This window comes from Aotus nancymaae, unplaced genomic scaffold (assembly GCF_030222135.1).
Source record: "Aotus nancymaae isolate 86718 unplaced genomic scaffold, 86718_ANA_hifiasm-v0.15.2.pri h1tg000016l, whole genome shotgun sequence".
Classification (NCBI taxonomy): Eukaryota; Metazoa; Chordata; class Mammalia; order Primates; family Aotidae; genus Aotus; species Aotus nancymaae.
Window position 1 is genome coordinate 40,915,606 of NW_026988428.1, and position 21,686 is coordinate 40,937,291.

The window sequence follows — 21,686 nt, forward strand, 5'->3', positions numbered from 1 at the left end:
AGGAGTTCCAGACCAAATGAGATCACCTAGCAAACCTCAGCACCATGTCTCTCTGGGGCTAAGAAGGTGGCGTCCAGTTCAACAAATATACAGTCCTCAACACTAAGCCAAAGCCAACTCAGTATAGCTCAATACATTTCTCTGTACTAAGATATTTTGAGTTTTCTCCACCCCACAAAAATTCTTCTCCCTTCCCAGTTTCTCTTACTGCAGTCTCTCTCTATAGGCCCACCCCTTTCCATTCTTCACCTGGTTATCATCTCGGTCCATACTGGCATCATCTCTCTTGAGAATGAACCTCTGCTGAAATTCTGTATTCTTCTCATCCTTGATATGTTCTGAGAACCTCTGTTCAGGGCTGAGATTTGGAAAGAATTGTGAAAGGAAAGGAGGACAAAGACCCTTTTGTTAGGAAGCAGACCTACTAGGTACAGCTCTCCTAAATTATACACCTCACATTCAGGGAATTTCTGGAGTAAGAAATCAAAAAAGTTTCATGCAGGTTTTAATGAAATCCTCAGGGTCTGTTCTTTATACATTTATAACTTCTCTTCCTCCACAGTTATATCTGTCTCTTCCTCCATAGTTTTATCAGTGAAGTGAAGGGAGGCTAGGGCCAGACTTCAGGAAACATCAGTCCCTCTAAAATCTATCTCCAAGGCCTCAGAAAGAGTAGGAATTAATTATATAACCAACCCTCAATCCCAATCCCCTTCCCTGCAAAATACTTTTTTTTTTTTTTTTTGAGATGAAGTCTCACTCTATCACCTAAGCTGGGTGGCAGTGGTGCGATCTCGGCTCACTGCAACCTCTGCCGCCTGAGTTCAAGCAATTCTCCTGCCTCAGCCTCCTGAGTAGCCGGGATTACAGGTGCCTGCCACTGTGCCCAGCCAATTTTTGTATTTTTACTAGAGATGGAATTTCACCATCTTGGCCAGGCTGGTCTTGAACTCCTGACCTCGCGATCCACCTGCCTCGACCTCCCAAAGTGCTGGGATTACAGGCGTGAGCCACCATACCTGGCCATTTTGAAACTTTTTTTTTTTTTTAAGTATAGAGATGGGGGTCTTGCTATGTTGACCAGGCTGGTCTCGAACTCCTGGCTTCAAGCAGTCTTCCCATCTTGGCCTCCCAAAGTGCTGGGATTACGGGCGTGAGCCACCACGCCCAGCCATCTGCAAGAGACATCTTAATCCTACACCTTCCTCTTCCACCCCAGCAGGTTATCCCAGGGAAGTCTTCCCAAATCGTGGTTTCCTCCCTTACATTCTTGTGTTACTAGTTTTGTTGATGATGACAGCTTTCCCAGTTTGATCAACATTGTGGTCCATCCCAAAATAGGCAGCTACCCGGTGTAATAGCATCCGGTGATATGAGGTCATCTGAGGGAACTTCTTGAACTGGTTACTGAAGGGAAACCCAGGGGGAAAAAAGTGATATAAGACCAACAACGGCAATAGCAACCAATTTTAATTTTTTAAACAAGTATCTAAAGTGGAGAGTTTCTTAGGAGAAACAGACATACTATAAGGAATACAGATGTTTACTGAATGGGAACCAAACAGGTTTCTCTTAGTTTCTTTATCTACAGTATTCTGTAGATTACTGTGACCTACTATCCTCATTAAGACTGCTAATTGCTGGATGCGGTGACTCACACCTGCAATCCCAGCAGTTTGAGAGGCTGAGGCGGGCAGATCATTTGAGTTCAGGAGTTCAAGACCAACCTGGTCAACATGGCGAAACCCCGTCTCTACAAAAAATACAAAAATTAGCTGGGCGTGTGCCTGTAATCCCAGCTACTTGGATGACTGAGGCACAAGAATCGCTTGAACCCAGGAGGCAGAATTGCAGTGAGCTGAGACTGCACCACTGCGCTCCAGCCTAGGTGACAAAGCAAGACTCTGTCTCAAAAAAAGACTACTTATTAAGCCCTAGGTCCCACCCACCTAGATGATGTTTGACAAAGAAAAAGGAAGACATTTAAGAATAGTAAGATCTGGGACAAAGGCGAGCTGCAGAAAAGATATAAATTGTTTTTCAATTCAAATCTATGTAATAACTTAAAAACTTCAGTATGTTTTCAAAAATCACACTTCAAGGGGAAAGTATCCTAAAATTGTACCTAAGTTTATTTCCAGTACCCCCCACCTCTAAATACATATTTCATGCAAATAACTTACTTGTTGTCATTAATAAATTCCAGAATCTCCTGTTCTAATTTTAGCAGCATCATTCTGTCCCTGTTTAAAAAAGATTAAAACAAAACAAAACAAAAAGCAGCCCTCCCATAGACATTGAAAGCAGGGATTCAAAACACAACTTGTTCATTATAGAAGCTGAAAAAGGCATATATGCAAACCCAATAATGAACCATAATGCTGCTGAGCCTTACTTGCCTGTTTTACAACATTTTCAAAAAGAAGAATAACCCAAGTATACATTTTTCAGATCCTTCCTGATCAGATACTTTGTCATACCATATCAGAAATTTCATTGTTAGCAGCATATTCATATAAACACACATTATAAATCTAATCATCATTCTACATTCTATCCTGTTATTTACAGAATTTTAAAGCAATTATGATTTAGCTTATGTACAAATCAATTAGTTTTTTCTTCAGTGCTTTTTATTTTAACTCCTCTTAATATCACTCCCAATGTGTGCTTTTTAATCAGTGTAATCCCAAGCCTTCATATTTCCTTGTTTCTGCATTCTTCTTTCACAGAGTTTTTCCCAGTTCTGAAAACAGAAACCTCAATGTGAGAGTATTTTGAATCCCTCACAGAATATAAAACTATAGCTGAGAAAGACTGCAGGGACAGGGAGATGGGCATCCTAGATTTTAACAATGGAAAAATTCTGGGAAGCTGTTTGGCCTCTTGGAATCTTACTATCCCCTATACCCTTTTCCTCTTACACCCATCATGTTATTACCTTGGGTTCTTTTTCAGTGTATTTACAAGAAATTCATGTAGGTCTATTCCAGTGGAGTCCGTATATTCCTGGCTGGAGTCTAGAACCACCACAACAAAAGAAATTTAAAATAAATGAAACTGCTTTGCATGCTGTCTAATCCTAAGCAGACGTCCACAATCTAACCAGGAGAGATAAGAACAGCAAAGCAAAATCAAACTTCCAGAGTTTTAACATAAAATCCAGAATGACTTTGATGTGCTAGACCCCAAAATTCCCCATCAAAATGAGAGAAGAAAGAATCTGGGCCATAGTATTACATCAATATTACACTGAAAAGCCACCTATTATCAATAAGTATTTACTGAATGTCCTGATCAAAACAAAGCAAGTTTTATTAAGGAATATAAATTCCAGGTAAAGGCAGTCAGGGCTGAATTTTCCAGAATCTCAGTAAATATGTCCAAATATTATTTTTTAATCCTGTTTGCCTTATTATCATTTTTATGGACTATGTATTTTTGCTACCAGTCCAAGAGTTTAAAAGACAAAGATAGTCTAATAATTAGAGACAAATCTGCATTATTAAAAAAAAAAAAATCAGGCTGGCCTCAGTGGCTCAAGCCTGTAATCCCAGCACTTTGGGAGACTGAGGCTGGCAGATGACCTGAGGTTAGGAGTTCAAGACCAGCCTGGCCAACACAGTGAAACTAAAAATCTCTACTAAAAAAAAAAATTAGCCAGGTGTGGTGGAATGTGCCTGTAGTCCCAGCTACTCAGGAGACTGAGGCAGGAAAATCGCTTGAACCCAGGAGGTGGAGGCTGCAGTGAGCCAAGACTGCACCACTCCAGCCTGGGCGACAGAAGGAGACTCTGTCTCAAAAATAATAATAATAATTAAAAGAAGTACATAAAAAGCACCCTAGCCATCCCTAAACCAAAATATAAATGATATCTGGAGGATCTGCTACCAGTCATTATCAATGTCATCATTATTCCAGAGCACAGGTAAAATCAGACTTGACTACACTGTCCTCCTATGAATAATGCCAATGCAGATGGAGTAGCTCTCTGTGGCATGTGAGCTCCTAAGGCAGGGTCAGTTAAAGAAGCAAAGAAAGTCACCTAGTTAGGCATCTCCTCAAGCAACCAAGTTAGCAGAACACTATGAATTGATAGGCCAGTAAGTCTGTCTAGCAGGAGCCAGGCTTCAGGATAAAAGTAAAGGGCACTGCCCTAGAACAGATGAGAGATGGGGGAACGTCCTCACCTCTGGACAGCATCTTCCTTGGGACCTTTTCTTTGTTTTTGTCCTTATCTTCCTTTTCAGAGACATCTTTTGTGGACTTTTCTTCCTCCTTGTCAGACGGGCAACTGATGTGCAACTGAATTATGTCCTTAAGGGGAAAAAAGGATAATCAAAGGGGGAAAATGATTTTAACTTTCTTGAAGTTCACTTGGAATCTTAAAGAAAGTAAATCTTCTTTAAGAAGGTAAGGCAGCTGTCTTATAGATTAGTATTATTTTGCTAATTAAATTGTTTTAGTTTTGTTTTATCAAGAGGGTAGAGGAACAGCTTTTTCTGCCAGCAAGCACAGCCTACTTTATGGAGAGCTCAAGTTACACAGGCTGTTCTTGACATAGGTACTGGATGGGGGTTCTAACCACCAGAGCGGGAGGATACATTTAAGAAAATAAGATCCAGCCCTGGGATCTCCTTGTCTGCGTTATCCTAGGTGGTCAAGATATGAAGACTTATACTTCATACTCTCACTATGCTGGCTTTTTTTTCTATTTTAGGGTCACCCTCCTCCCTGGTGCAGGTCTGTCAGCACTGCCACTGCCACTGGAACCCGCAGCTGGGAGCGAAGAGACCATGCTCTCTTTTACTATGACAGCTTTTGTTCTGAAGTACCTTCTACCCTGATTTTCAAGTCTGATGTTGCTGTGATTGCCACACTACATTTTGTGAAACAACTGCCAAGTGCAAAAGCTACACTTACCCCCGCAAATTACCTACCTGGGTTTCTAATGGCCCATCAGCAAATGGGGTGGAGGACTCCTCACACACTGCCAGGCTGCGCACCAGCTTTAGCTTGGAATTAGACTGAAAAAAAAAAAAAAAAACCAAATAAACAATTTTCCTTTTTTTTTTTTTTTTTTTTTAATATATCTTACGTATTTCTTCCCTTGGTGAACATTCAGAAAGCTTCTGGCTGAATGAAGAGTGTCCTCTTTGGCTCTGTTAGTTGCTGTTTCCATTAAACAGGGTTTTTTCCAAATGGGTCCTATTCACCAGTTCCTGATTTACTTGAAAGATACTTCTCTTGCTTACAACAGTAGACATGTACAAACTGGCTACATGGACAGATGGTAGGAAACCATTTCACTTAGCCCTCTTCTCCCTTTAGCCCTGTACTCTAAGTCTCAGAACTTTATGCAAATACACAGCAACATAGCATAGTAGAAAGACAATGGGGCTGAGAGCCAAAAGTCCTAGCTTCAACTCCTGGTTTTATACTTACAAGCTATGAGACCCTGAGCAAATTACTTGACTCTGTTTTTCCTTAGGAAAATGGCCATAAATACCTAAAATTACCTAAAAAGCTGTTGAGAGAATTAGATAATATATAGTATGTAAACATACATATCTTTAAATAGTGCTTAGCACACAGTAGACAATAAATGCTAAATGACTCTAAACCTGAGATGGCAAGGGTATGGAAAGAAGTGTCTAAGAAAAAGAGTAAAGAGAAAGACAGGCCAAGCATGGTGGCTCACATCTGTAAACCCAGCATTTTGGGAGGCCAAGGTAGGAGGATCACTTGAGGCCAGGAGGTCACAGTCTGGGCAACATAGTGAGACCCTATCTCTACAAAAAATTTTTTTAAAAATTAGATGGGCATGGTGGTGCATGACTATGGTCTCAGCTACTCAGGAAGCTGAGGTGGGAGAATTGCTTGAGCCTGGGAGGTTGAGACTGCAGTGAGTTGTGATCATGCCATTGCACTCCAGCCTGGGCAACACTGAGACCCTATCTCAATTAAAAGAGGGGGGCGGGGGCGGAGGGAGGGAGGGAGAGAGAGAGGGAGGGAGGGAGGGGAGAGGGGGGAGGGGAGGGTGAGGGGGGAACGGGGAGGGGGAGGAGGGAGGGAGAGATTGTAACACTTGGGATTTCATGCAATAAAACCTAATCTACCTGCTTTACTTCTGCTAGCTGGTGAATCCCAAATCATTTCTCTCCTAGGGACCTACCCAAAGCTAAAAACCATAGGGTTGGCTGGGCGCGGTGGCTCACACCTGTAATCCTAGCACTTTGGGAGGCCGAGGTGGGTGGATCACCTGAGGTCAGGAGTTCAAGACCAGCCTGGCCATCATGGTGAAACCCCATCTTTAAAAAAGAAAAAACAACACTGTAGGGTGACTCATTAGAAATCGACCTATAAACATTTATTGAGACTTAATACAATAAAACCAACTATTAGAGTAAATACCAAAGCACAAAACATGACAGGAATGCTCCAGGTAATGCAGTACAGCGAAAAGAACCTGTGACTCTGAAGAATTAATTCAATGCCTAATTCTGCCATTTGCTACTGAAGGTATTTTGTTAAGTTACTCAATCTCTATAGCCCAAGTTTCCTCATCTGTAAAATGGAGATAATAGCTGTCTTACTTATCCCCCAAAATTTGAGAGGAACTAAAGTAGCAGTAAGTAACTTCTGTTTTGAGCTTTAACATCAAGCCCATCACTATGGATCAGGCCATGTAAAGCAAGCCAAAGAGCCAATTTGTCATAGTTCTTGGCCTTCTTCAAACTCAAGCCATAAAGTGGCTAAGCCACTCTCCAAATTCTGTCATTATTTTTCTGGAGGAACAGGGTGGCCAACCTTAATTACTACTTTTTGTGGCAATTCTTCCCAATGCAAGAAAACTTTAATACTTTACTGCTTCCCAGCTAAATTAAAAAGCTATCACACACTAACACATGTAGTCATCCCTGATAACTCTGCTTAAAATAATCTGTGATGTGCTAATTTTATCATATAATGATTAAAAGGAAAATCCTCTTCCTGCCTCTAAAAGATAAAACATTAGGTTGGCAGGGCACTCATGCTTGTAATCCCAGCACTTTGGGAGGCCGAGACAGGTGGATCGATTCAACCCAGGAGTTCAAGATCAGCGTGGGCGACATGGTGACATCTCATCTCTACTAACAACACAAAAATTAGCCTGGCATGGTGGCATGTGCCTGAAAGCCCAACTACTTGGGAGGCCGAGGCATGAGAATCACTTGAACACAGAAGGCAGAGTTTGCAATGAGCCGAGATTGCACTATTGCACTCCAGCCTGGGCTACAGAGTGAGACTCCATTTCAAAAAAAAAAAAGGAAAAAAGCAGGGCAATGGTGGCTCACGCCTGTAATCCTAGCATTTTGGGGGGCCGAGACGGGTGGATCATCTGAGGTCAAGAGTTCGAAGCCGGATGCGGTGGCTCACGCCTGTAATCCCAGCACTTTGGGAAGCTGAGGTGGGCAGATCACTTGAGGTCAGAAGTTCCAGACCAGCCTGACCCACATGGTGAAACCCCATTTCTACTAAAAATACAAAATTAGCCGGGCATGGTGGCACATGCCTGTAATCCCAGCTACCTGGGAGGCTGAGGCAGGGGAATCGCTTGAACCTGGGAGGTAGAGGTTGCAGTGAGCCAAGATCAGGCCATTGCACTCCAGCCTGAGCAACAAGAGTGAAACTTTGTCTCAAAAAAAAAAAAAAGAATTTGAGACCAACCTGGCCAACATGGTGAAGCCTCATCTCTACTAAAATTAGCCAGGGATGGTGGCAGGCACCTGTAATCTCAGCTGCTTGGGAGGCTGAGGCAGGAGAATCACTTGAACCCAGGAGGTGGAGGCTGTAGTGAGCCAAGATTGCACCATTGTACTCAAGCTTGGGCAACAGAGCAAAAACACTCCGTCTCAAAAAAAAAAAGAAAAGTAAAACATTAAGGAAAAAGAAGCCTATATTTTTAGGATATCCAAAAATGTTGAGTAATTTATCTTAGTGGGGCAGGATTTATCTTAAAGAAAATTCACATAAAAAAAACAGGAAGAGGAATAAAAAGACTCATATAAGTAGCCATTCTCCTAGAGAAGCTAGGAGTGAGCAGAGAAACTGGTATTTCAGCACAACCAGTAAGGATCCAGTTCTTTCAGGCTCTGTGGAAGGCTCCAGCTGGGTAGCCTTTCAGGCATCAAATATGCATACACCCATGTATGCATATACAGTTTCAATTAGATGTGTTTGTGTGTACACGTGTATGCACATTTACACAGGTTCACAATTGGGGTACAGAGTACAGGCAAGAAAACTCTGCCTACATAATCTGAAGAAACTAGACATTCGTGACAAGTCCATTTGTGAAATGTATTACTACTAACATTAGAAAGAAGCTACAGAGGAAGGGCTCTCACCTTGGCTCTTTTCCTGGCATGACCATGGTTGGATGTCCGCCTCTGTTAGAAGGGAATTGGAAAATATTAAGGTGGAAGAAAATCGACATGTAAGTTAAAAACAATACATGTTTATAAAGAAAAAGCACTAACTGTGAAAACCATTACAATAACAGCCAAACTATGAAGAGGACCACATGATATTGGTTTCTCCCTACAACCTACAACTCTAACAACTGTGACACGAAAGGGACTACAGGCAATCTATAGTCAAATAACCATTCACCATTAAGTTAAAGAATCAGAAGATGATCTAAAGGTCCCTGGTTCGATCCCGGGTTAAAAAAGAAAGAAAGAAAAGAAAAAGAAAGAATCATAAGATGGTCAGATGTGGTGGCTCATGCCTGTAATCCCAGCATCTTGGGAGGCCGAGGTAGGTGGATCACTTGAGCTCAGGAGTCTGAGACTAGCCTGGGCAACAAGGCAAAATCCCATCCCTACAAAAAAAAAAAAAAAAAAAAAAAAAGGCCGGGCGCGGTGGCTCAAGCCTGTAATCCCAGCACTTTGGGAGGCCGAGGTGGGTGGATCACGAGGTCAAGAGATCGAGACCATCCTGGTCAATATGGTGAAACCCCATCTCTACTAATACAAAAAATTAGCTGGGCATGGTGGCGCGTGCCTGTAATCTCAGCTACTCAGGAAGCTGAGGCAGGAGAATTGCCTGAACCCAGGAGGCGGAGGTTGCAGTGAGCCAAGATCGAGCCATTGCACTCCAGCCTGGGTAACAAGAGTAAAACTCCGTCTCAAAAAAAAAAAAAAAAAAAAATTAGCCAGGTGTGGTGGCATGCACCTATAGTCCCAGGTACCTGAGGGGCTGAGGTGGGAGGATGGCTTGAGCCTGGGAAGAAGAGTTTGCAATGAGCTGAGATCGTGCAACTGCACTCCAGCCTGGGTGACACAGCCAGACCCTGTCTCAAAAACAAAACAAAAAACATTAAAAAAAAGAGTTGGAAGACACTGATTTTGTTGGCCTATTTCACAGACTGATAAAAGTTACTTTTAGACAAGCCATGGTATCCTGTCCTGATTAGGATGCTTCTGGAAGCATTACTACCATAGCATGAAAGAGTGTTTTTTTCCCAAGTCTGTTCACAGAAACCTATTTAATCCATAACAGATATGAAATATGGTCCCTAACCATCACTTATGATAACATCTTTACAGGACAACACACACATTCATAGTTCCAACTTGAGATACCCAAAATATCTGTTCCTATAGCTGCAGAAATGGAATGAAGAGTCTTCTTCCCAAATGCCTCCCTCCCTGAGTATCAGGATACAAAGAAGAAAGCATAAAAGATAGGGATAAGACCTCCAGAGCAAAGGGGAGAGAGTGGATAAGGGGCAGGATAGAAGCTGAGGAAGATAAAGAATGAGGGCCTAAGGTGGGATGAGGGAAGGAACAGCTAATTAATTAATAAGATTTATAAACATCTGAGAAGTCAAAATGGGGGCTTTTGGGAAGAGGATGGATCGGGTTATAAATAGGGATGAGGCACTTAGGAGTTCTGAGATGTTTGGAATGGAACTCATTGATAACTGGGGCATAGAGGGAACTGAGGCAGGAGGATAGGGGAGGGGAAACAAGTCAGAGGCAGAGTACCAGCATGGCCTTGGGTAGGTGAGGATTTCTCTTTTCTTGCTCTTCTTCACTATTTAACAAATAACACGGCCACAATGCAAAATGGAGAACTGAGAAGGTGGATGGAAAGAATAAGAAATGATGGTGGATCTGCTCAGTGGCAAGATCTATTGCAGTAGGGGAACACTCATAGTCCAGAAACATGAAGCAGCATTCGTCACTACTTTTTCAAATAGGTAATACATACACAAGGCACAAACATTAAAAAGGCATAATGGGGGTATATACAGAACAATAAGTTTTTCACAATTGTCCCCCAGATACTTGGTTCTCTCCTAAATGGTCAACAGTACTGAAGTTCTTTTGGATATATCCAAGTATCTTTTATTCATATATAAGCTTATTGTATGTGTACACACAGGTTTTTTAAAAACCAAATATACTGGCTGGGCATGGTGGCTCACACCTGTAATCCTAGCACTTTAAGAGGCAAAGGTGGGCAGATAACCTGAAGTCAAGAGTTCAAGATTGGCCTGGCCAACATGGTGAAACCCTGTCTCTATTAAAAAATACCAAAGTTAGCCAGATGTGGTGGTGGGCGCCTGTAATCCCAGCTACTTGGGAGGCTGAGGCAGGAGAATAGCTTTAACCTGGGAGGCAGAGGTTGCAGTGAGCCGACACTGTGCCACTGCACTCCAGCCTGAGTGACAGAGCAAGGATCCATTTCAAAAAATAAATAAATAAAAATAAAAATAAAAATAAATATAATTTTTTTTTTTTAAAAAAGCCCAAATATATTGTACCTACTACTGAGAACCTTGTTTTTAAACTTTTTTTCCATGGGTGTCATTCTATGGAAGATCTATCCTTTTTTTTTCTCTTTTTTTTCAGATTTACCCCATTTTTAATGGCTACATAGGCTATACCATAACTTATTTTACCAGTCTCTAATGTTTCACCATTTAGGATGTTTCTGACCTTTTGCTAGTATAAACAATGACCATATCATTGAATACATATAAAAATAGTATATCTGTAGTTGATTTAAAAGTTTTTTATAAAGTATTGCTAAATTGCCCCTCAAAGTACCAATTTAGACTCTGTGCCAATTTAGACTTTTACCAACAATATATGAATGAATCTGCTTATTTCCCAGAATGGATAGTTTTAACAGTACAACATATATTAAAAGCCTAATATACACCATGTTATCATGCTAGCTACTGGAGGATACGGAGATAAAAGGCACAAACCTTGTCAAAAAGGAACTCATAATCCTGTTGGAGAAGACAGACAAATAGACAATTACAATACAGTACATTAAGTGTATTAGAGAGGTACTCATGGAATGCAACAGGAGCAAACAGCAGAAGCATCTAATCCAGATCTAGCAACCCACAGATTCATACATTTACAGATACTGAGTGTCTGCTATGTTCAAGGCACTGTATTAGGCCTTAGGGATACAACGGTGAGCCAAAAACGATCTAAGCCTGGGCCTCATAGAATTTAGATATCTGTGAGGAAGATAGACATTAATCAAAGAATTATACTATACAGACTTCCAAAAGGTGAGTAAGGTTTTCAAAGAAGGCTTCCTACAGAAAGACATCATCTGGGTTGAGTTTTAAAGGATAAATAGGCATTAGACAGATGTTGGTAGGGGTGGGAGTTGGAGGAAGCCAGGATAAAAATACTAAGGTGGGCATTTCCAGGCAGAGAAAGCATGTACAAAACTTTCCCCAAACTTTCAGCTCCTATTTATAACAGGGACCAAGGAATCAGATAATGCTGATGCACTGGATGTCAGAGGTGATGGCTGACAGGCAGAGACTAGGTCCCAATATACCATGCTGAGAAATCTTACACTTGGCTTAGAGGAGTAAGACACATAGAATGTTTGAAGAGAGTTAACACAGGCAGTTCTTTATTTCACAACCATCTTTCTAAAACAATATGGTAAATTTATCAAAAGGGATTACAAATTTAAAGACAAAAAGCCCAACCAGGAGGCCATACCACATTGGCTATTTAAAGGATGTTCCTGGCTGGACGTGCTGGCTCATGCCTGTAATCCCAGCACTTTGGGAGGCCGAGGCAGGTGGATCACCTGAGATAAGGATATCAAGACCAGCCTGGCTAACATGCTGAAAGCCTGTCTCTACTAAAAATACAAAAATTAGCCAGGCGTGGTGGTGGATGCCTATAGTCCCAGCTACTTGGGAGGCTGAGGCAAGAGAACTGCTTGAACCTGGGAGGCAGAGGTTGCAGTGAGCCACGATTGTGCCACAGCCCGGGCAACAGAACAACACTCTTAGGAAGAAAAAAAAAAAAGGACACACCTAAGTTCGGTATGTGTTGAGGACTTGCCCATTCTAAACAGAATCTCAGAACTTACATTTTATAGCATTGTTTCCATGCAAAAAATGTTCTGAGTTTCACTTGCTGATCCCAAGGATATATCTCACATATTATACGTAATGAACGTCCCCTTTCCCCAAACTTTTCAGTTTCAATTCATAACAAGGACTTCTTTGAAAAGACCACTTAGATTCTTGCGGAGACATCCAGGGTGTGAAAGTAGGGAAGGCTGGAGAAGCAGAAATGTTCTTTACTATCAGACAGAGTCTCACTCTGTCACCCAGGCTGGAGTGCAGTGGCGCAATCTTGGCTCACTGCAACCTCTGCCTCCCAGGTTGAAGTGATTCTCCTGCTTCAACCTCCCGAGTAGCTGGAATTACAGGGACATGCCACATGTCCAGTTCAGAGCAGAATTTTTAGTGCTGATGAAGGTGTAATTGCTATGTTGGGAAATGGATAGAGAGTAGAGTGCTTTTACTTTTTTTTTTTTTTTTTGAGACAGAGTCTTATTCTATCGCCCAAGCTGGACTGCAGCCATGCGATCTTAGCTCATTGCAACCTCTGCCAGGTTCAAGCAATTCTCCTGCCTCAGCCTCCTGAGTAGCTGGGATTATACGTGCCTGCCATGTACCCGGCTATTTTTTGTATTTTTAGTAGAGACAGGGTTTCACCATCTTGGCCAGGCTGGTCTTGAACTTCTGACCTCGTGATCCACCCGACTCGGCCTCCCAAAGTGCTGGGATTACAGGCGTGAACCACTGCACCTGGCCGAGAGTAGAGTGCTTTTTAAGGTACTGGATCCAAGGTGGCTAACAAGACTGAACACTTTGCAGAAGAAACGTGAACTCCAGTAGATGGCAGCAGCAGCTTCACCTGCTCTACCAGCAGCAAAAGGAGTCAAATCAGAGGGGAGGCAGGTTCCCTCTAAACCCCTGCACATTGTATTTGTATTTCCAGGTGAAGACTTTTTTTTTGAGACAGAGTCTTGCTCTGTCGCCCAGGCTGGAGTGCAGTGGTGTGAACTCCACTCACTGCAACCTCCGCCTCCCGGGTTCAAGCATGTCTCCTGCCTCAGCCTCCTGAGTAGCTGGGACTACAGGCACATGCCACCACGCCGGGCTAATTTTTTGTATTTTTAGTAGAGACAGGGTTTCACCATGTTGTCAGGATGGTCTTGAACTCTTGACCTCATGATCTGCCTGCCTCAGCCTCCCCAAATGCTGGTATTACAGGCGTGAGCCACTGTGCCCAGCCCTGAAGACATTTTTAAACCAAGTGAGTGTCCATAAAGGGTATAAAACCCATAGATGGGCTGGGCGCAGTGCCTCACGCCTGTAATCCCAGCACTTTTACAGGCTGAGATGGGTGGATCACCTGAGGTCAGGAGTGAGTTCAAGACCAGCCTGGCCAACATGGTGAAACTCCATCTCTACTAAAAATACAAAAAATTAGCTGGGCGTGGTGGCAGGTGCCTGTAATCCCAGCTACTTAGGAGGCTGAGGCAGGAAGATCGCTTTGAGTCCTGGAAGTGAGGTTGTAGTGAGCCGAAATCGTGCCATTGCACTCCAGCCTGAAAACTCCGTCTAAAAAAAAAACAAAAAAAACCTATAGATGTCCCTTCTTTTCTGCCTAGCTTCAAGAGGCACACAAAACAGGAATTCAGAACACCATTTATAACTGTCTCCTAAGAATAGAATAACTTAGACCCAAAAGTTCATTTAATTATTATCTTTCATGTAACATGACAGCACATAACGAAACATTCATCAATTATCTGTCCTGAATATTTAAAATTCATTATTTGTATCAGTGGAGGCTGGAAGTACAGCTGGAACAGTGGCAGAATGTCTCCACAAACTCTGGAAGGATGGGCAGGGAATGACAACTCATGTAATAATGGAAAGAAAAACAGCCAGGGAAGAGACTGGTGAATTGTAAGAGGAAAAAACAGTAGAAAAGCAGGCAGCCAGAGAACAAAATATCTCAGAGAGTTGTCTAATTTAAATTCATTCCTTTATATTGGTGCTGTTTTAATCTTTAAAGAAGACAAGCCTTATGTGAATTGAATTGTCTAGAAAAATTATGCTTCAAGTTTCTAGACCCTCTAAAAGGTTGTTGTTCCTGTTTTTCAAACTCCTGACCTCAAGTGATCCACCTGCCTCGGCCTCCCAAAATGCTGGGATTACAGGCGTGAGCCACCACGCCGGCCTCCTGCTTTTTAATCTAACTTCTTGCTAGTGTTAATGGTCTGTCTCTTGACTTATAATAAAATCAGTTTTCACCCCTGGGCATCAAGGAAAGGATTTACAGGGCTTGGGTAACAGAAGAAACCAGCCAGTGACCACAGAAGAAGGACTCTAACAGGTAGATGAGAAAAGGCTCAGAGTTTGGGCTGGCCAGGCGGAAACTAAAGAAGAACCTCCGGAGGAAGTTTGACTGACTATCTACTACCATCATTTCTGTATTACAGTATGAATTTGGATGAAAAACAACAATTTGGCAAACAAAGAGTGAAATTCCTTTTACTCACATTTACCAAGTGGCAAGTTCAGAGGCTATTTCTGGCCCAGAAAATGCTGACTGCTTTAACACAACCAGGATATGAATTTAACACTGTGGGTAAAGCCAGGAAGCTCAAGTTTTTTAAGTGTATGGTATGAGTCATTTTATGACTTGTTAAATATGTGTTTGTATACAGTTTATTTTTTGGTATTAATTACCAAAAAAAAGTCAAAATGTAGCAAGAACCAGTGAACTCAGGCCCAAATGGGTTAGGGATTTTACTCTGTACTGTTAGGTTTCACTGTGGACTATATGACAAAAGGGGTGGTAAACAGGAGATCCAAAAAAAAAAAAAAAAGACAAAAGGGGAAGTTTTTTTTTTTTTTTTTTTTTTTTTTTTGAGAGCTGAAGTTGGAGTTTTTAAAGAGAGTAAGTGTTTGTAAAAGTGACTGGTTCTCACACATTTCCACTTTTATTCAGGTATAAAGAATGTTGGCTGGGCACAGTGGCTCACACTGGTAATCCCAGCATTTTGAAAGGCAAAGGCAGGAGAATCATTTGAGGCCAGGAGTTTGAGACCAGCCTGGGCAACACAGAGGACCCTGTTTCTACAAAAAAAAAATTTTATTATTAGCCGGATGTGGTGGCACACACCTGTAGTCCCAGCTACTTGGGAGGCTGAGCTGGGAGGATAACTTGAACACAGTAGTTTGAGGTTACAGTGAATCACAATTGTGTCACTGCACTCTAGGCTGGGTAACCCTATCTCAAAAAACAAACGAACAAACAACAAAAAAAAAAACTGTGCATATAATGCACTTCCAATCCTTACCTGTGTCTCCTGACGCAAACTGGTATCTTCACATTCTTTCTCAATTTCTTCCTTACTTGGAGTCTTAGATATAAACTTGTTTTTGTTTACAGATTCTTCCACCAGGTTTTTTTCTGATTCTTTCATTATTTCCAGGGTCTCTTGAGTAGTGTTACTGTTAGACATGTTCTTCAATAGAATACAGTGGCCTCTATGGACTCCTAAAGAAACATCAAAGGCATTAAGCAGGAGGTATGTATCCATACTTAATAAATACACAAGATTTGTACTTCACACAGGTACATTTTTTCCAGCAGCCTTCCTATAACCCAGAAAAGAGTTCTTTAATAAATGCTGTCCCTGGGTTCATTTCTTAAAAAAAGAAAAAAGCTTTATTGAGGTAAAACTGACATACAGTAAACTACATATATTTAAAATGTATAATTTTATATTATGACACATGCATTCACCTGTGAAACCATGACCCCAATCAAGACAGTGAGCACATTCATCATGCCCCAAAGTTTTCTCATGTCCCTTTATAATCTCTTCCTCCCTTCCCCACAACCCCCAGGCAACTACTGATCTGTTCTGTCACTACAGATTAGTCTGCATTTTCTAGAATTTTATATAAATGGAATCAATCATATACTATCTGGAATCTTTCACTCAGCATAATTATTTTGAGATTCACCAGGATTCAGTTCTAAAGTACTATGAGCTCTCTTGGCACTTTATTTTCTTCCCTTGTTCCCTACAGAAAATTTCTCACATTTCCAGCTCAATCCCTTTACCCACTAGATTCTCTCCAGAAAGAACTATAAAGCTCCTATTGACTACTAGAAAGGAATACTTTCCTTTCCCAAGGAAGAACTTTCACAGCTACCACAAATCCACAACACTGTTATCAACTTCAAGCTATTCCCCCTTCAAAAAAAAGTAAAATCAGACAATGCTTAAATAGCTGTAGAATCTATAGAATAATATACATATATATATATATAGAGAGAGAGAGAGAGAGAGACAGAGAGACAGAGAGAGAGAGAGAGACAGAGAGAGAGAGAGAGAGTCTCACTCTCTCACCTAGGCTGGGGTGCAGTGGCACAATCATAGCTCACTGCAACCTTGAACTTCTGGACTCAAGCAATCTTCTCATCTTTGCCTCCCACCTTACTAGGAATACAGGAATGTGCCCGGCTAATTTTTAAGATTTTTTTTTTTGGTAGAGATGGGGTCTTGGTATATTGCCCAGACTGATCTTGCACTTTTGGACTCAAGTGATCCTCCTGCCTTGGCCTCCCAAAGTGTTGGGATTATAGGTGTGAGCCATTGCGTCCAACCTTAAATTCTTTTCTTTATCTTAAGCAGGCTGAAAAAGCAAGAAGAGAACTTTGTAGACATCTGTCCTTCAGAAAGATTGGGTCTCTCCCTGTAGGAGGAATCCTTACTTTGCTATACACTATTTGGATTCAGTCAATCTACTGTCCCCTAGTGATCTATAGTGCAGGGATGGCTGCTGCTTTATCACTTACTATCACTACCTGGGAAATCCTGTAATGAAGCCAACACAGTTCTCCCACCACACACCAAGAAACAGAAGTTGATACTCTATACAGATTCATGTCCTCAATTGCCCAAGTCAAACATGTTTAGCTCCAACAATAGCTTGCAGAGGTTTCTCCGTATACTTTACTGACTGTACTTCAACCCTAAAGATTTCTTTCCCTCCTTTAAAAGATAAGACTGGAAATTCTCCCAGATGTCACACGTATTCTTAGAATTGACCTCCCATAATCTTCCCCTATTCTCCAAAGAAGAACTCATTTCTGTAATTTTCTGAAAGCCCTGCTAGCCTCTGGGAAAACTGGAACGGGATTATCTCACTATTGAAATAGTCTTAATTGTTATATAGTTGCTCCCTATCATAAATTATGAACTGCTTCAATCTTGATCCTAAATCAGTCTTATAGTCACAGAAAAATTAAGTTTACTTCTTTTATCACATGATAAGCCTTCAGTATTTTTCTCGTTTCCAAGCTTAAATAGCCTCAAATTTCTTTTTTCCACCCAACAAAGTTCCTTGTGTCTCACTTGTCCCTTCCAAAACCAGTCACAAAAAGGAAACGGAATTACCACAATTTAGTTTAACTAATTAATATCCATCTCCCAGCGCTTGGGGATAAGGTCTCCTTCCCTGATCATGTGTACTTAGCTTGAGCAATTCACCTTCCTTGGCCTCCCAAAGTGCTCTGATTGTAGGCGTGAGCCACCATGCCCAGCCAACTGACTAAATCCTTAAAAGTGGGTAGTTATATCAGTGTGTTTTATGGGTATCTGTAAGAACCTAAAATTTAAGTCTTTGTTTCTCCAATGAATGAAGCCACATGACTCTGTAAAGCTTGAGGCTGAATATATGACCATATTCTACAGATGAAAAATCATTTTTTGTTTGCGTTCATGGTGTTTTGGCTGAGAACAGTGCTTGGACACTGAAATTATTCCAGGTATCCAGATAGTTGATCTTTTCCTAACCCACACGTGAAGGAGAGCTGCAAAGCTGTCATTCTGATTTGAGGAAAATATACGCATTTGGTAATTAAGGCCCATCCTTGAAAAAGAAATAAATCACTGCTGTTCCTTGCACTGTGGCTCAGGCCTGTAATCCAAGCACTTTGGGAGGCCAAAGCAGGTGGATCACTTAAACTCAGGAATTTGAGAACAGCCTGGGCAACATGGCAAAACCCTGTCTCTAAAATAGAAAAATTAGGCTGGGTGCAATGGCTCACACCTGTAATCTCAGCACTTCGGGAGGCCAAGGTGGGCAGATCACCTGAGGTCAGGAGTTCGAGACAAGCCTGAGAAACATGGCAAACCCCATCTCTACTAAAACTACAAAAAATTAGCCGGGCCTGTGGTCCTAGCTACTTAGGAGGCTGAGGTGGGAGGATGGCTTGAGCCTGGGAGGCAGACGTTACAGTGAGTAGAGATCATTCCACTGTACTCCAGTTTGGACAACAGAGTGAGACCTGTCTCAAAAATAATTTAGTCAGTCATTCTACTGAGACCACCGGCCTCTTGAAGAGCTGTATAAAACAAAGTATTCTTACACTAAGAAAAAGGAAGCAGCAGAAGGAAGGGCAGCTCCCCAGATTTCCCTGTTTTTCCACACTCATTAATCTAACCCAGATTTCTTTTGGCATTTGCCTTCCCCTAAGGGCACATGATCAGGGAAGGAGACCTTATCCCCAAGCCCTGGGAGATGGGTATTAATTAGATAAACCAATTGTGGTAATTCTGTTTCCTTTTTGTGACTGGTTTTCGAAGGGACAAGTGAGACACAAAGGAACTTTGTTGGGTGGAAAAGGTTTTCTACTTTAAATTTTTTTTTTTAAGCCACTGGAAGAAACAGGTATCTCCTACCAAAGGTGATTTTGTATGCAGATGATACCTGGACTGTGGCAGCACCCTGCCGACACGTGGAAGATGGGGGAGCAGAGAAAATAAGGCTGCATCCATCCTTTTTTTTTTTTTTTTTTTTTTTTTTTTGAGACAGAGTCTCACCATATCACCCAGGGGTTATCTTGGGTTACTTCAACCTCCACCTCCCAGGTTCAAGTGATTCTCCTGCCTCATCCTCCTGGGTAGCTGGGATTACAGGGTTGCACCAGCACAGCCAGCTAATTTTTTTTTTTTTTTAAGATGAAGTCTCATTTTGTTGCCCGGGTTGGAGTGCAATGGCGCAATCTCAGCTCACTGCAACCTCCGCCTCCCGGGTTCAAGTGATTCTCCTATCTCAGCCTCCTGAGTAGCTGGGATTATAGGCGCGCACCACCATACTTGGCTAATTTTTATATTTTTAGTAGTAGAGATGGGGTTTTGCCATGTTGGCCAGGCTGGTCTTGAACTCCTGACCTCAAGTGATCTATCCGCATCAGCCTCCCAAAATGTTGGGATTACAGGCATGAGCCATTGTGCCCAGCCTGGTCTTGAACTCCTGACCTCAGGTGATCTATCCACATCAGCCTCCCAAAGTGCTGGGATTACAGACATGAACCACCTCGCCCAGGGTTTTTCTTAGACAGGGTCTCAGTCTGTCACCTAGGCTGGAGTGCACTGGCATGATCACAGCTCACTGTAGCCTCAACCTCTGGGACTCAGGTGATCCATCCACTTTATCCTTCTGAGTAGCTGGGATTACAGGCACCCACTGCCACGCACAGCTAATTTTTGTATTTGTAGTAGAGATGAGGTTTTGCCATTTCGCCCAGGCTGCTCTCAAACACCTGGGCTCAAGGAATTCACCTGCCTTACCTCCCAAAGTGCTAGGATTAAAGCCACCATGCCTGGCTGGAGCCTGCATCCTGTATGCTGTGATTAGACAATAATTAGTCAATCTGGACCCTCCCTGTCTCTGGACTTCCTGATATGTGAAGTCATAAATACTCTTATCATTTAAGCTATTCTGAGTTGAGTTTTTATATCAGAATCTTGGGAGATAGTAAAAAAAAAAAAAAAAAAACTATATTAAGAGAGGAATGGGCCAGGCACTCACAGCTGTAATCCCAGTACTTTGGGAGGCTGAGATGGGCAGATCATAAGATCAAGAGTTAGAGAACCAGCCTGGCCAGCATACTGAAACCCCATCTCTACTAAAAATACCAAAAAATTATTAGCTGCATGTGGTGGCAGGCAGCCATCATCCCAGCTACTCAGGAGGCTGAGGCAGGAGAACTGCTTGAACCCGAGGCAGAAGTTGCAGTGAGCCAGGATCACACCATTGCGCTCTAGCCTGAGCAACAGAGTGAGACTCCGTCTCTTAAAAAAAAGAGAGGAATGGCTGGGCAAGGTGGCTCATGCCTATAATCCTAGCACTTTGGGAGGCTATGGCGGATGGTTCACGTGAGGTCAGGAGTTCGAGACCAGCCTGGCTAATACGGTGAAACCCCATCTGTACAAAAATTAGCCAGGCGTGGTGGTGCCCATCTGTAGTCCCAGCTATTTGGGAGGCTGAGAAAGGAGAATCACTAAAACCCGGGAGACTGAGGTTGCAGTAGCCAAGATCACGACATTGCACTCCAGCCTGGCAACAGGGAGAGACTCTGTCTCAAAAAAAAAAGAGAGAGAGGGAGGAACTAACTGGACCAGACAGAGAAGTCCAGCTCTTAAAATGATCGTATTACATCTGTATTATTACTATAATCACCATTTTACAGACAAGCAAACTGAGGCACAGAGACGTAAAATAGTTTGCTTAAAAGGGCACACAACTGGTATATGGCAGATCCAGGGTCCGTCCTCCCTTCCTTCCTCTCCCTTCCTCCCTTCCCCTCCCTTCCTCTCTCTCTCTCTCTATCCCAGGAAGTAGTGCAGTGGTGCAATTGTGGCTCACTGCAACCTCCCCGGGTCCCAGTTCAAACAATTCTCCTGCCTCAGCCTACCGAGTAGCTGGGATTACAGGGGTGCACCACCATGCCCAGCTAATTTTTGTATTTTTAGTAGAGATAGGGTTTCACCATATTGGCCAGGCTAGTCTCGAACTCCTGACCTCGTGATCTGCCTGCCTCAGCCTCCCAAAGTGCTAGGATTACAATCGTGAGCCACTGTGCCCAGCCGCTTTCTTAAACTTTATACAATCCTGCATCTAACTAAGGGGAGAGATTGTCAAAGATCAGAAAAGAAAGTTTACCAAAGACACAAAGGAATCATGGAATCTCACTGAAAGGGTACTTAGACGCTTTCTCATTCAGCTCCATTTTTATTTTATTTTATCTATTTATTTATTTTGAGACAGAGTCTCGCTCTGTCACCCAGGCTGGAGTGCAGTGGCATGACCTCGGCTCACTGCAACCTCTGCCTCCCAGGTTCAAGTGATTCTGCTGCCTCAGCCTCACATGTAGCTGGATTACAGGCGCCCGCCACCATGCCCAGCTAATTTTTGTATTTTCAGTAGTGATGGGGTTTCACCATCTTGGCCAGGCTGGTCTTGAACTCCTGACCTC

General features: G+C 42.4%; 1 protein-coding gene across 31 annotated transcripts in view; it reads right to left on the reverse strand.

Moving 5' to 3' along the window:
• The window catches only part of R3HDM2 (R3H domain containing 2), a 190,692-nt gene that overhangs the window by 43,687 nt on the left and 125,319 nt on the right, over nucleotides 1-21,686 (reverse strand). For 16 of the 31 annotated variants that reach the window (XM_064377270.1, XM_064377266.1, XM_064377261.1 and 13 more), the window contains 9 exons: nucleotides 15,709-15,908; nucleotides 11,267-11,290; nucleotides 8,391-8,432; nucleotides 4,941-5,027; nucleotides 4,191-4,317; nucleotides 2,942-3,020; nucleotides 2,184-2,243; nucleotides 1,267-1,407; nucleotides 250-358 (listed from right to left, as the gene is read on the reverse strand). In XM_064377270.1, the coding sequence (XP_064233340.1) occupies nucleotides 250-358; nucleotides 1,267-1,407; nucleotides 2,184-2,243; nucleotides 2,942-3,020; nucleotides 4,191-4,317; nucleotides 4,941-5,027; nucleotides 8,391-8,432; nucleotides 11,267-11,290; nucleotides 15,709-15,873 (834 nt within the window). In that variant the 5' untranslated portion in view covers nucleotides 15,874-15,908. The remainder of the gene's footprint in view (nucleotides 1-249; nucleotides 359-1,266; nucleotides 1,408-2,183; nucleotides 2,244-2,941; nucleotides 3,021-4,190; nucleotides 4,318-4,940; nucleotides 5,028-8,390; nucleotides 8,433-11,266; nucleotides 11,291-15,708; nucleotides 15,909-21,686) is intronic. The other 15 variants (XM_021675300.2, XM_012469725.3, XM_064377268.1 and 12 more) reach the window with 1 other exon arrangement.